Raw genomic sequence first — 15,868 nt, 5'->3', positions numbered from 1 at the left:
ACTCAAGGTCCATGGAGGACTCCAGTAGTTGATGTTTCCTGCTGCAACCTTCTCTTTTTCAGCTTTCTTCCACGTCCGATTGCTCCCAACCCGGTTTTTGTTGACGTTTTTGACCCTTTTTCTGAGCTTTGACCGATCCGAGAACATGAAGTACATCATCAGCATCGACGGCGTAACCGATGGAGGGAAAACCAGCCTCACCAACCGCCTGATCAAGAACCTGCCCAACTGCTGCGTGGTCCATCAGGATGACTTCTTCAAGCACCAAGATCAGACTGAAGTTGGTGAAGATGGCTTTAAGCAGTACGATGTCATCACTGCTCTGGACATGGACCCATGATGAGGAGGATCTACGCGTGGCCGGAGAACCCGGTGAAGTTTGAGAAGTCTCATGGCGTTAATAACACCCTGGACACAGAGATGGTCCTGAAGGAGGAGGAGGAGACTCACATCCTCACTGTGGAGGACTTCCTGCTTCACACCTACAGGCCTTTGATGGACGTGCTAAACCAGCGTTACTTTATTTCCATCCCATATGAAGAATGCAGAAAGAGGAGGAGCTCTAGGAAGTCCACAGTACCAGACCCCCCCATCCTGTTCTATGTCCACGTCTGGACCATGGACCTGCAGCACAAGAACATCTGCTCACTGTGGAAGATCACTGAGAGCAGCTTTTAGTGATTTCTATGCAGAACACTGTGATGTTTGCTGAGCTGTGAACTATTAAATGACTGAAGAATATGGAGTATTGTTCCTGTTTATTATTGTTCTCAGGTTTACTGTTAAATGTACAGAGTGCTGCTTACTGTATTTTAAAATGTACATTCCTGCACAGAACATTTCAGATTATTTTAGCACAGATCAAGGGTACAGATTGTTGTTGTTCACTGTGTATTGGGTAGAACTCATTTTGATTCAGACTGATTAGCATACAGAACCCTGTGATGTTTATGGTTTACAGCTGAGAACTAGCTGCTAAAAGTACAAAATATTATTTCTTATTTTAATTGTGATAATTGTCAGTAAACATTCTAAGAAGTGGAAATTAACAGGGTTGTATATAGAGCTGTTCTTGTACAATATTTGTCTCTTAACTGCCCTCAGGATTCTGTGGTTGAGCTAACAGTTTTACAGAACAGGCAGATGCTGCAGCTGATGATGCTGGAATTCACAGAAACAAGGAAACAAGTCCATCAGAATTTAATGTTAACAGTCCAAAATGAAAAGCTCATATACAGCTTTACTACTGGGTTAAAGAGACAAAAACAAAATGAAACATTCTTTGTAAAAGCCAGAGGTTGGTAGCAGCTTTCATTTTTATCACAAATTTTTGGTGGCCCCCCAAATATCTGTTGTGTCCCCCTTTGCCACCCACCCCCCACTAGAATTAATCTGGATCTGCCCCTGTTTCCACACACCAGACTCTACTGATGTTAGAGCCTCAACAATTACTGAAATGTCGACCAAAGAGTGGATTTTAATAGAAGGTAGTGTCTACAGATACGGACCCGTATCCGTAGCCTGTGGCCTACGGATACGGCACTTTCCATTTGCCAGACAGATACGGACCCGTACGCGAGTCTCGTGAGCCAAGAAGCTGCTAACCACTGCAAACTGTTGAAAGGTAAGCAAAGGTTAAGCTTAGTGTTAGGGTCAGGTTTAGGGTCCGTACCTGTAGTACCGATGCTACGGTCCGTACCGCTAGCGTCTACCGGGAGTCACGTGACCAGATCTCACGTATCCGATTGGCAAATGGCAAGTGCCGTATCCGTAGTCCACAGGCTACGGGTACGGGTCCGTATCTGTAGACACAACCTTAATAGAAATATCCCACCGAAAATTAGACGTCTAGATTTTTTTTAGACCTAATTTCAACCGTCTGGATGCCGTCTGTTTTTAGACGGAATTTAGATGTTGCAGTTTAAACAATTATTCTGCAACTATTTATTAAAAAAACAACTGTAAGGTGCATAGCTAATCTCCAAATACTGAACTAATATAATTATGATAGCCGTTGAGCGATATTCAGTATAGTATAAATATAGCCGAGATTTAGACGTTTAAATATCTACCGCATTTCAACGTCTAGATATAGACAGAATCTAGACAACTGAATTTAATCCATCATTCAAAAGTTGTTAATTTAAAACAATAACTGCATGTTGCATAACCGATGTCCAAACACTGAACTAAAATAATTATGATAGCCGTTGAGCGATATTCAGTCTAGTCTAAATATATCCGAGATTTAGACGTCTAAATCTCTACTGCATTTCAACGTTTAGACATAGACCGAATATAGACAATGGATCCATCCAGATATAAGCACTTACAGGAACTTTATGGAGACACTAGACCACTAAACTTTGAAAATTTTGCCTTTTTTTCTCCCTCCATTTTGAAGAACCAATAATCAAAGATGTGTCCTTTACTAGAGCCAATCAATCAATCAATCATTTAGTTCTGCTGGAAAATAATCTCTGTGTCTAAAGCGGACTTAAAAATGTTTTAGTTTACAAAAACTTTGCCAGTGAAGACATTAAATAAGTCCATAATGACACAAAATGTCTTTGAAATCACTTCAGTTTGGTCCAAAATGACTCATTAAAGGTTCAAAGTTACTCAATTTGTCTAAATGTTCTCAAAATAAAAATATTGAAAATGTACAGAACTATTTAACCCCAACACAAAATGATTCAAAAACTGACTAAAATTACACAAAATATGTTCAGTGCGATTCAGAATTTGTCCAAGATGACAAAAAATTGTCCAAATAGACTGACTTTGACTAAACATCTAAAAACTGGAACTTTGGTGTCGGAGAAATGTCGACCAAGGACGGGATTTTAGTAGAAATATGGAGTTTGAAAATACCGCACTTGTTTTCAAGAGCCAAAACTAATAAGTACTTTCATTTTGGACATTTCTAAGTCCTTTAGGAGAATTGCATTTATTTTTGAACACACTTTTAGTGATTCTTGACAAGTTTCGGTCATTTAGGACGGTGTGTTTGGTAGAAATATGGATCCATCCAGATATAGAAACTCCTAGAGGAACTTTATTAGGAACCAGTACCAGCCTCGATTGAACAGTTTTCACTTTTTCCTTTTCATCTTTAAGGATCAATAACTGAATGTGTCCTCTCTGTTGGATCCACTCCATCCTTCTGATCTACTCAAAACTATTCAGTCTGTTCTCATTTCATGGCTGGCTGTTTTATTTCTGGAGATATTTAACTTTAAAAACGGTTTCACAGGTCAAATGTTTTTTGAAAGTTAAAAATGCAAAAATAATCTCAGGTCTGAATAAAAATTAAAAAAAATCAGCCAAAATATTTTACATAACTTAGTATTGGTTCATAAATTAAACTATAACCAGAAACGACGGCGGCTTTGGCCTCAGAAAACGTCTCATTCGCTCTTTTCTCATGGGTTCTCAGATGAATCGGCTGCAGGGCGTGAGGTGATCGTTTCCTCTCATATGTGGGTCACAACACGCTGCAGGATTAGCGCTGGACGTCATCTGGATTAACGTGGACTCTGAGCGTCACGCAGCAGCCACACAACAGCTCTCAGCATTTCTCATTTTTAATAGAAATCTTTTCACCCTCACACAAATTGCACATTTTTTTTCTCCAAATGGACACACAGTCAGCAGTGGACAGTTTACTGGTTGACATCTTCCTTATACACCGTGAACTGGCTAAAAGAAGGAGAAACAAAAAGAATCAAATAAGAGACATCTAACTTGATCTTACCACCACTTTACTATGGCATGCATAGGTTCAGACCTTACTCAGAAAGAGACAACAGACACTTTGTCTAAGAAGTTTTCTAAACGATGCCGTGACTGCTTACGATCCGCAAAAAAAAACAAAAAGAGAAAACCAAACCAAAGGTAGAGAAAAGCTCGGTTCCACCGTGAGGAGAAATGTCAGCGGACCCCTGGAGGGGAAACGAGGAGAAGCTGGACGTCGGGTCTGAAGCCTCGACACACCGCCGCCGTCCGACTAGAATGTGGTTTGGTGTGAAGCCTCACGCTGCTCAATACTGGAGGATTTAAAAGGTTCTCTTCCTGCTTTGCTAAAGGCCAGAGAAGGATCAGGACCCAGCAGAGGTCTCCACTGATGGAGAACATGGATCGTTGAAACCTGGAGGACTTTTCATACCTGAACGTTGTTTAACAGGTTGACTAAAGACAAAACTCCTGTTTGTCAAATATGAGAAAAACTGAAGAAACGTGACTTCTGCTCCTTCAAATTAAAGTCGAACTGAAATTAAAATGAGTTTTTTTCCCCCTAAGAGGTCAGTGAATGTCTGCTTGATATTTGACCTTCACGCTGATCCAACCACATAAAAACGCTAAAATCAGATGGTATGGTGCTGCAGGTTAACACTTCACTCTACCGTCTGCAGTCGGGTTTAAAATGAACGACGCATCGCTCTGATTCTCAAACATCTTCTGTCCCGATGCAACAACAGATCAACAGGAGAACACATGATCCATAAAAAAAACCTGTTGATCTTCTACATGTGCATCAACTCTCAGAGCGAGCTCACAGCTGGAGTTTTAGGACAATTCCACAGACAGTCAGTGAAGAGATCTGACCTGAAACCTCTAAAACTGTTCACCGACTCAGAGCTGCCACAATGAACATGTTGATATTTACGAGCCAAAACCAGGAAGTTCAGATTACCAGATGATGCTAAAGGTTCAGGGCTAACGTTAACATGTTATCCGCTCTTTTCTGCTGCTGTTTATCCTCAATGTTGAGCCTTATTAGTTCAGATCACAGAAACCAGAAAAAGAAAGAATCTGTGACTCTGTTCTAATGGCCACTAGCCATGACAGACTGCTAACAATAGCCAGGTGCTAGCTAACAACAGCAAGGTGCTAGCTAACAACAGCAAGGTGCTAGCTAATGATTCAGCAGGCATTAAAATAATAATAGGTGTCAGTGATATAGTTAGCCTCCTATGCTAACTAGCCTGGCCTGACTTAGTGGAATACAAATGTAACAGTCCTCCCTAAGGTCAAACGCTAGCTAGCTAGCTTAAAGTGCTAACAGCTAAAGACCGAAGCTTGAAATGTCTTGTGCCGGTGTTTCTACAGGAATATGACATCTTGCAGTTAGTTAACTGCAGACATATTCTGACTGAGCAAACGGGACATTGGGTTTAAATCTTCCATTGACCGCTAATTTCATGTGTTCCATTTCTCTTCTTCTGCCATCTATGTGTTGCTTCATAAACACTACAAAAAGGAAACTAATTCTAATTTCAGCTCGACTTTAAATAAACTGCTGAGCTCGTGGAGCGGCTCAGCTACTCTGGTCTGAGTTCAAGTCTGAAAAGTCGAGTTCACCTTCGACTGAGGCACGGGTCGGGTTACTTTTCTGAACCGAGGTGGACGAACAAAGGGACATTTTGGCTCCTGAGTTCTTTGTGGATTAAAGATTAGCATAGACATCGATACGAAAATAAAGATTAACAACGTTTGCATCAAACCTGCTGTGCAGCCGGGGGTTAACGAGAAGAGGAGCATCGCAGGGCCCCCCACGCAGGGATCCCACGCAGGGATCCATCCCAGAGAATCCAGAATAAATTTAGCAAGGTAGCAACCAGAACATGTGGAAGCCTAAAACTGATTTGAGTGCAGTTTCCAAAACTTCACAGACCTGGAAAACGGTCAAACACGTCAGACTTCCTCCTGCGCAGGAGCCCTGAAGACAACCCAACGGGACCGGGACCGGGACCAAGCAGCAGCTTCATGTCGCTGCTGTCAGTACAAAGACTTAAAGGATTGTTTTTTTTTTTCAGTGATTTCCTTTCATTTGATAACTAAATATGTGGCTCTACTGATATAATTCCATCTTGTTAAATTCATATATAAACGTTAACATGTACACACGCTCGTCACTGGGAATCTGTGGAATCGGGACCTTTATTATAATAAGTTGGTGGAACTTGCTCTTGCTGGCGCTCAACAAATATACTGTGAATGCAAGTAACAATAATTAATAGAATGATAATTAGAATAATAATAATAATAATAATCGTCGTCTGCACCATGCCTCGTAAACCTGGAAAAACTAAAAACAAAACAAGAGCCAGGTGACCTCGCCTCCCCACATCGCCCGAGAAACAACAAAAACTAAACAGAAGATTAAAAACAGGGAACGTTGAGTCGAGACGGTAGATTCTCTCCGGCTTCTTCGAAGTCCCGAGTCCACATGCGTCGCACGAGTCTCCGCCGATTTCCTGACGTCAGTGGAGGTGGAGCAGGGAGGCGGTGGAGAGGAGTGGGCCGTCCATGACGAGCCTGGTAGAGTCTGTGGAGGGTTCCAGTCTGCCTCCATGTTGGTTGGATGCGTGTTTGCCTGGTTTGCAGCGACCACGTTAAAGGGTGGTCAGACACTGGTCCGGTTTATTTTTTGATGTTTATTTCCGTATTTTTTCCATTTATGTTTGACCGGGGTTTTATTGTATTTTTTGCCAGTCTATCCGCCCCGGTTGGTATCTGTAGCGAGTCCGCACCAGTTCGGCTCTCCGAGTGTTTTCAAGTCGACCGATCTCGGCCGCCGTTGGTGTCAGCTGGAGGAGAGGGTGGTGGAGGCGTGGTTTCATATTTACGACAGGGAGGGAGGTGGCGTCTGAGTTTAAATGTATGCGGTGTGTCGGCGCTCCAGAGATCTGCCCAGAAACGACTCCGGATCCTCGGTGGCGTCGTGGATTGAGAAGCGTGTGAGATGGTGGACTTTCTACTGCGTCGTGCAGAGGAGGAGCAGCTCCTCGGCTAATAGGACTACGCTGATGGAGGAGCTGGGCGGGGGCGTTTCTGGACAGGCCCTCGGAGAGAGTGGTGGTGTCCTCGGGGCTAGTGCAGGTAGTCGTCCACGGAGGCGAAGGCGCAGGAGCCGCTGCCGGTCCGTGCCATGATGGCGAGGCACTGGGCGGCCTGACCCACGGCCTGGGCCAGCGGCGGCTGCTTGGGCAGGTTGTGAGTCTCTGGAGGGAAACAGGAGGAACAAGTTAGAACTGCAGAGCAGAAGATCTTCAACCTTTATTACACCACAAACTGCTTTCAAGCATCGAGCACAAAACAAATAATAAAAAATGAGTTTTTATGGCTAAACACACCGATCAGGAGTAACATTATGACCACCTGCCCAGTGTTGTGTTGGTCCCTCTGATGTGATCAAAAATTATCTGAACCACTGAGGACCTCTCAGGGTGTCCTATGGGCTTTGGACCAGACTTTAAAAACCCAAAATTTCAGTGTTCAGATATCACAGAAAAATCCAGATTTGACTAAACGTTAATAGGAGCTGAAGTTCGGTTTGTTGCTGGAGTTTTTCCTCAGAGTTTATTAACAAAGTGCAGCATCAGGATCCAGATGATCTCCACTGAGAAACATCTGCTGTATCGAACAAAACGTCATTTCTAAATGATCCCTGACATGGAAACAGAATGGATCAGGATCTAACATCAGCTTACACTGAACTTCTCTTCACCTGTCAGACAGTCTCAGGTTATTCTTCAGAGGATTCAGATGCAGTCTTCTGTTTTTAGGTGCATTATAAAGCTTCATGCATCACTTCATGTTCTATCTGATCCAAGTCTGAATGAAGCTGTGACAAACGTTAGTGTGTTAACAGATTTCGTTGTGCATCTTCGTGTCTGAAAAGAGTTTTAAACTTGTACTTTATGCTAGTTTTAGTTGTATGTAAATGAAAATGTGTTGCTGATAAAAGCAAGATAAAAAAAAACCCTCATGAATCAAACACTGTGTTCTAGAATTGAGGGATGTGACGGGTTTTGTTTATTTCTTTAAGCTCATGCTGGTCTGTGATGAAGAAAATACAGACCCCTAGTGTCACTCTTCACTCCGTCACCCCCGTCAGCCGTCACCCCCGTCAGCGATCACTCTGTCAGCGATCACCCCCGTCAGCGATCACCCCCGTCACCCCCGTCAGCGATCACCCCCGTCACCCCCGTCAGCGATCAGCCCCGTCAGCGATCAGCCCCGTCAGCGATCAGCCCCGTCACCCCCGTCAGCGATCACCCCCGTCAGCCGTCACCCCCGTCACCCCCGTCAGCCGTCACCCCCGTCACCCCCGTCAGCCGTCACCCCCGTCAGCCGTCACCCCCGTCAGCCGTCAGCGATCACCCCCGTCAGCGATCACCCCCGTCACCCCCGTCAGCCGTCACCCCCGTCAGCGATCAGCCCCGTCAGCGATCAGCCCCGTCAGCGATCAGCCCCGTCACCCCCGTCAGCCGTCACCCCCGTCAGCCGTCACCCCCGTCAGCCGTCACCCCCGTCAGCCGTCACCCCCGTCAGCCGTCACCCCCGTCAGCCGTCACCCCCGTCACCCCCGTCAGCCGTCACCCCCGTCACCCCCGTCAGCCGTCACCCCCGTCAGCCGTCACCCCCGTCAGCCGTCACCCCCGTCAGCGATCACCCCCGTCAGCGATCACCCCCGTCAGCGATCACCCCCGTCAGCGATCACCCCCGTCACCCCCGTCAGCGATCAGCCCCGTCACCCCCGTCAGCCGTCACCCCCGTCAGCGATCACCCCCGTCAGCGATCACCCCCGTCAGCGATCACCCCCGTCAGCCCCGTCAGCGATCAGCCCCGTCAGCGATCAGCCCCGTCAGCGATCAGCCCCGTCACCCCCGTCAGCCGTCACCCCCGTCACCCCCGTCAGCCGTCACCCCCGTCAGCCGTCACCCCCGTCAGCCGTCACCCCCGTCAGCCGTCACCCCCGTCAGCCGTCACCCCCGTCAGCCGTCACCCCCGTCAGCCGTCACCCCCGTCAGCCGTCACCCCCGTCAGCCGTCACCCCCGTCAGCGATCACTCCGTCACCCCCGTCAGCGATCACTCCGTCACCCCCGTCAGCGATCACTCCGTCACCCCCGTCAGCGATCACTCCGTCACCCCCGTCAGCGATCACTCCGTCACCCCCGTCAGCGATCACTTTATCACCTTTAGCTGTCCACCAGACTCTGGACTCCATCACCATCTGTCATTTAGCATCCTCCAAGCTAGGGCTGGGCGATAAATCGAATGAATTCGATTAATTCGCGTTTTTAAAACACGACGATTTGAACATTTGCGAAATCGTAAAATCGAGGAGAGCTTAAATATATAACAATACAGATTCTTCTTCTGCCTTTCACGACTTGTGCACTGGGGTTTGCTTCCGCCTCTCATCTCCTTCCGCCAAAACACTCACACCCCCGTCATGGCGGACTGAACAGCAGACGAAGAGTTGGTCGCGAGAAAAGGGCCTCATGTTACATCGATTATATGGAAGTGGTTCGGCTTTGACAAGACTGACACAGAGCAAACTACAGTTATGTGCAAGGTTTGCAAAAGTACTGTGAAAATGAAGAGTAGCAGCACAACTAACCTCTTTCAGCACCTCGGACAGAGGCATCCTAAAGAATGGGAAGAGTGCTGCAGCTACGGGAGTGCGGCATGGCTAGCACTAGCCATAGCAAACAGACCGCAAAGAAACAACAAAAATCGATTCAAATTGTAATCGTCCAAGATGACAAAAAAAAAAGATTTTATTTTTTGGCCATATCGCCCAGCCCTACTCCAAGCTGACCACTGTTCTTTCCTGTATTTACATACTGTCCCCTCCCAGCTGTGTAAAAGGTTTTATTCTGTAAATGTTCTGGTCGTTTACCTTCAGATTGTGTTGGTAACTCCACCGTATACCAGAACACGAATAAACACCTCTAAAGATAAATGTCTTCAACATGTGCAGTCAGCTGTGTGCGTTCTCAGAGCGGGAGAATAAATAATAGTAGAACTTCTGTGGTCAGACCTGGTGGTGTTTATTGACTTACCTAATATTGCACTGTTGAGCGTGGAGCAGACCGGCTCTCTCTGGATGGCGTCCAGCTGGTAGCCCACCGGGCTGTTCCAGGGGTCCGAGTAGGCCAGCAGGCTGAAAGCATCCTGGAACACACAACACGTTCTTACATCTTCATCAGTCCAGCTGCTGTGGAGTTCTGATCATTCTCCGTGGATTAAAACCAGACTTTCACATGTGAGTCTAATTTACACAGCTTGAACATTTCCCTGAAGAGAGAAACTTCTGGAGCTTTTAGAAACCAACAACCCGACATGAAGGCTGTGTGGAGGCGACAAACTGCTTTAAACTTATTTGGACTCATTTTTACTTTGTTAAAATAGCTGCTGAACAGATATCTGCTGTTATCAGAGTATTAAAGCAGCATCACATCTCCAAACGCTTTTTAACCACCTTCCAGATGTTTTTATGAAGAACTTCTTGAACACTTGGTACAAAAACGTTCCTCTCGTGGATGCAAATTTAGAACAACTTTCTGAAACAGTAATAGACAGCCAATCAATCACTGATGAATCACACAAAGTCACTACAGCAACAGAATTCTACCTACAGACTTGTCCCCTAATTTGTCCATTTGGTTAGGACGCTGTCCAAGCAGACTTCAGCTCAGATCCAACACCTGAGCTCCAGCTGGTGTCCATTACTCGACTCAAGTCTTTGTCATGGTGCCCGTTGCTGCTAAACTCCCACAATGCTCTCTGCTTTAACATGAACTGTGTCTGAGTGACGCCTCCTCTGGTCTCTACAGGATTAAACAGGAAGAGGCTCCACCTGGTGGAACAACCAGGAACTACAGCTGATCTGCATTTACTGACATGATCATCAATCATCACTCCTCAAAAGTATCACAGAATCCTCCTCACTCTCCTTATTCAAGAAATCCATAGATGAATCTCTTGAACACTCCCTAGAACTCATACATTCTATATACTCCCTTCTCCACTACTGTCCAAAGTTGGCAAAATCCTCCTAAATTTATGAAATATTCTTTTTGATCCACACGCTGGTAACCAGTCACAGTAATTAAAATCTGGATGTGGAGTTTGTAAGAAGATCCCAAGAAAGTTTTAGTCAACTTTGTTTGTTGACTTTATGAATATAAAAAAAGGTTTCCAGTAAAGTCAGCAGTAAATGAACATTGGACACAAACGGAAGTGCAGGAACCCACAGTACGGTGGATCTCAGTGTTCTGTTACCTTGAGCATCTTCTTGTTGGCAGAGTTCTTGCCACACTCGCGGCGGAGGTGTTCGCTCATGCTCTGGAGCTCCCTGCCGAAGTGGATCATCCTCTCGATGGCTGCCTGGCTCCCACCACACAGCTGCCTCTTGGACTGAGCAGACTCCACCTCTGCAGGACGGCGGTCAGTTCCAGAATGAAAAAGAAAGAGTTCATTTTAAAGGATGGCTGAATGTTTCTGTACAGTTACAGCTCAGATGTTACTCAGAGGACTCAAACTGCAGCGTACAGAATAAACTTTAGAATACTGTCTTCATTCCTGAGTTCTTACAGCAAACTAGAAGCTAGAGAAGACAACAGCTGCCAGAGACGCTGCTAGAATGTCAACCAGGACAGAAACACTGGAATGGAACGCTGACAGGAGTTCACATGGAGCTATTAATACCCACCCATGTCGGCGTCGCAGTCGTCGGGCTCGGCAGTGTGTTTGGAGGTGCCGTTGAGGAAACCGTTGGAGGACGATTCTGTCACTCCGTTGGTGAAGTGGTCCACCTCCATGTCCACATCGTTACTGAGGAGAAACAAACCGTCAGCTCAAAGTAAAGTCTCCTCAGTGAACACAACCTCATCAGCATGTCCTCCAGGCAGGGCCACAAACATCATGAGGACACCACTCACCCCTACTCCAACTCTCTGACCTGTCGCTCTCTGGGAGGCGCTACAGGACCAGAAGGTTCACAACAAACCTCACAAACAGCTTCTTCCCAAAACAGTTCCCTTACTGATCATAAACCTGCACTGAAATGAAACCTGGACTGTTTCATTAACTTCCTGTGATTGTAACCTTTTGTTGTATTCTTTTTGAGAATGACAAAGGCTTTCTATTCTTCTATTCTAACACTGGATGTTTGTTTCGTAACTAACGTGCAGAGGCTTTTTGGTGTAAGTCGTTTCCTAAACTGAGACTGGACGATGATTTAAGAAAAACTTTTGGGCTCACTGTGACTGAAAACTTAACGGACCGCTAATTAGTGTAGCTGACAGTAAATCTGAATAACTGAGGTGAGGCGATTATTTCCTGATGGACTCAATGTACTGATGCATAAAGCAACAAGTTAAATGCTGCACTGACCTGCTGAATCTGGATCAGTTTCTCGTTCTCTTCAAGTGCTAACATGAAAACACTCGTTTATCTAAACAGGCGAGCAGGTAGCAGGAACATAGAGGTTTTACTATCATGAACAGCTGTAGACCAGTGGGGGAGCGTTTCCTCAGTACCTGGTTATGGGCTGTTGGCTGCGACTCCCGTTGAGGCTAATATCAGTCGGTGGGGGGGCGGAGCCAGAGCCTGGGGGGCAGGGCTTATGACTGTGAGGGGAGGAGCTGTGGCTCTTGTTAGACGTCACACCATTACAGCAGTTACTGTCGAACCCTGAAACAGAATGAAATGCATCTTCAGAATGTTTAAAAGAGACAAATCCAACACAGAAAAACCTTGATTCATGTTTTAGATGTAAACTTTATAATCTGCCCGAGTCTGAGCGTCTGTCTGCAGTCCAGGAAATAAACCCGACTAACTAATGTTCCTTATGAAGACAGATGAAGTTCTCCATCATCCACACTTTAATTACGGCTCTGGTAAGGATGAACAAACAAACAAAGTAGTCGCTGCTAAACTTTGGAGGTACCTTGATTTCCACTCTGCTTTTATCACATTTACTGGCCACTGAGGCTTGTATCTTAAATTATTACCATTTTAGGTTAATCTGGGGTTGCCTCCTAACTCAGGTGCTAGCTGTCAGCATAGCATTAGCAACAGGGAAAAAAGCGCCTAATGTGCTGATTTGTGGAGATGTTTCAGCTTCTTGTTGAGCTTTTACTGGTTGCATCTGTCAGTTAGAACAGAGTACAAGTTAATCTGACTTTAGGAACATTAGAGATCAACCAAAATGTCTAGTGATCAAAATAATTGAGGATTATTATAACTGAATATGTACAGTAGAAATAGGAGCGATGATGTCGGAGCATTATGTGATCGATCGATCTGAGACTGATCAGTTTGTCTTCTGTAGCTCCGTCTGCTATTCATCTCCGTTCTGTTTGTCTTTCACTGTTCCATGTCTCAAAGCATTGATAGTTATGGCTTCAGAGACCGTTTCAGGTTCTTCTGTGGCTGCCTCCTAATTTAGCTGCTAGCTGTTAGCATAGCATTAGCCAGTAGTAGCACAGCAGCTAATGTCTTGATTTGTGGAGATGTTGGTGCTTCTTGTTCAGTTTTTGCAGGTTGCGTCTGTCGGTTAGAACAGACTGGTAAAGTCAGCGGATGTTTCAGGGCTACAGATTAGGAATCAGCATTTCTTTCCAGTCTCTCTCCATTTTAAACCTCCTGTTGTCTTCATTTACAGGCACCAAAAAATATTGTTTCCTTGTCTGAAGAAAATACCAAAATTCAGCAAAAAAATTACCTAAATGTCTGAAAATTTGCAAAATCTTCAGGAAGATAATTCAAATAGTTCTTTAAAAGTTTCCCTTAAAAGTTTTATTTGGGGAAAAAAACAAATTGGGCAAGAGAAATCTCCCAAAAAATCCTAAAAATGTCTAAAGTGAGTACATATGCAAATAAAACTTAAAAAATCTGAAACACAAAAAACTGATTTTTTTGTGAATGTTTTTAAAGAAATATTTTTTTTCCACCAAAAATTACTCTAAAATGTTAAAAATGTGGACATCAGAAGTTTAACTGTGAATATATTTTTTCACCATTTTGAAACTTGAAAACGGGTCACTTTGACCTGCAGGAGGGTGAACGTTTCTGTCCATTACAAACAGAGACGTGTGAACACATTAATACGTTTCCATTGGTCCCGTCACTGAGCTGTGCTTGTCCTCTGGATGTTCTGTACCTGAGAGGTAGGGCTGGGAGCTGCTGGCTTTGTGGCTGGGGCTGCTGAAGGGCCGGGGGGAGCCGGGGTAACTGTCCTGAGACTTGGGGCTGCGACCTCCCAGACATCTCACCTCGCTGTCCGTCCCGTTCACCATCTCTATGAACTGCCTCACCCTGAGGACGGACGAACAGGAAGGAGCGCTTACAACATGGCAAGAGGTGGACTGAAGACCAAATGAAGAGGCCAGAATGTAATGAAATGCGTTGAAATATTCAGTCTAAAGTGGCAGACAAGCAGGAGAGTCACAGAAAGGGAAAACAAACTACAGATGAGACACTCTGCCTTTCAGAGCCAACATATCTGCTGGTTCTACTCCTCACCGTACAGATAAAAACTATCAGACTGGACTTTTAGCACTACATCTTAATTTGTAGCAACTACAATACTGCGCTGGGTTCACATCTGTAAATAGGCCATATTATTGCACTATGCATTGCTTGTTTCTCGTCTTATTTTTTCCTACTGTGCTTTGCATGTTTGTACCGGGATCTGAGAGAAACAACATTTGAAGCCCGTCTGTTCTGCACAGAACTGACAGTGAAGTTGACTTTGAAACAAACGCTGGTGAGGATAAAAATCTAAAAAGCACTGATCAGAATAAACAGTTTTCAGAGCATTTGCAGTTTAAATTTTCAAAAATTCTCTACGAACAACCCCAGCTTCTCTCATCCAGATCAATGACAGAAACAGACAATCACAGCTACTTCAGCATGAAAATAAAGCAAGAGAACTAACTGTGAATCCTGATTTTTCTTTACATATCAGTATTTGGCCTCATTGGATCTTTTATTTATTTAAAAAAATACCTTATTTAATGTAATTAAATAAGATTCTGCAGATCTCATTTAATGTAAATCCCGTTATCTTGTTTATAAATGACCACTTTTATTGTCTCTCTCTTTACTGAAACTGATAAAAGTGTCATTTAATAACAGAGGCTTCATCATCATATGCGGTGAAAATTCTGGAGTAAAGCTTGTCGTTCTTGCATATGATGAATCAAACATCCAGATGCAGACGTACTTGAGCATGAAGAGGAGGTCTGGGTTCCTCTCCAGCAGGTTGGGGTAGAGCTGCTGGGTGGTCTCGATGGCTTCGCCCATTCTACCCGACAACACCAGCTTCTGGATCTCTGCACAGCAACAGCACATGTTCAGAGCACGACAGCTTTAAACAAGAGGAAAACACACCAGGACTGGCCAAAAAAAAAAGGATGTTTCAGGCAGATAACACCAAAAAAGATGCAGCTTGTCACTGGGTTATTTCCATGTCAGACTCTTTCTAACATGCTGCTGTTATGTACTAAAAATATGCTTCATGCAAATAAACATGCCAACCCTGAGAACCCCAAACATCTAACAGAAAAAACAAAATGACACCATTTATCAGCCAGAAACTGCAAAAACAGAAATGTTGAACCCTGGATTTACTCTTCTGAAAACTTCACCAGATTGAAGTTTACAATCACAAGATTTCATCAAGTTCATTTAATTCCACATCTGCTTAAACGGGGGAATAATGAGAGTTTCACTGTCAGCTGCAGCAAAAGCCGTGTTTTATATCCGTTTACATCCCACAGTACCATCAGATTTACTGGAAACTGTCACTGATACGGTGACACTGCAGAAATCCTGAAACATGACGGTCCTCAGACACGTTCTGCAGCGTTCCAGGTCCTTCACAGATCTGTTCCCATACATTCAACAGCTTTGATTCAAGCTGACCTAATCCTCTCAACGCCTCAGCCTGCTCCCTGGTCAGAAAGTTGTGTTATCGTTGCCAGAATTACACGTTCTATCTGTAAAACAGCAACAGGTTCTGAATCATAGGAGCTTCAGTAGAAACCAACTGGACTTCTCCTG

The 15,868-nt window shown here is 44.7% G+C and overlaps 1 protein-coding gene across 1 annotated transcript in view; it reads right to left on the bottom strand.

Moving 5' to 3' along the window:
* Nucleotides 1-3,569: 3,569 nt before the first annotated feature.
* The window catches only part of ranbp9 (RAN binding protein 9), a 32,227-nt gene continuing 19,928 nt past the window's right edge, over nt 3,570-15,868 (bottom strand). The window contains exons 8-14 of the mRNA XM_022221932.2: nt 15,030-15,138; nt 13,965-14,119; nt 12,340-12,493; nt 11,511-11,632; nt 11,081-11,232; nt 9,859-9,970; nt 3,570-7,007 (exon numbers count right to left, since the gene is read on the bottom strand). Of these exons, the coding sequence (XP_022077624.1) occupies nt 6,877-7,007; nt 9,859-9,970; nt 11,081-11,232; nt 11,511-11,632; nt 12,340-12,493; nt 13,965-14,119; nt 15,030-15,138 (935 nt within the window). The 3' untranslated portion in view covers nt 3,570-6,876. The remainder of the gene's footprint in view (nt 7,008-9,858; nt 9,971-11,080; nt 11,233-11,510; nt 11,633-12,339; nt 12,494-13,964; nt 14,120-15,029; nt 15,139-15,868) is intronic.

Source organism: Acanthochromis polyacanthus, chromosome 9 (assembly GCF_021347895.1).
Source record: "Acanthochromis polyacanthus isolate Apoly-LR-REF ecotype Palm Island chromosome 9, KAUST_Apoly_ChrSc, whole genome shotgun sequence".
NCBI classification, from domain to species: Eukaryota; Metazoa; Chordata; class Actinopteri; family Pomacentridae; genus Acanthochromis; species Acanthochromis polyacanthus.
The sequence above is the reverse complement of the archived record's forward strand: the minus strand, read 5'-3'. Positions and strand labels throughout refer to the sequence as shown.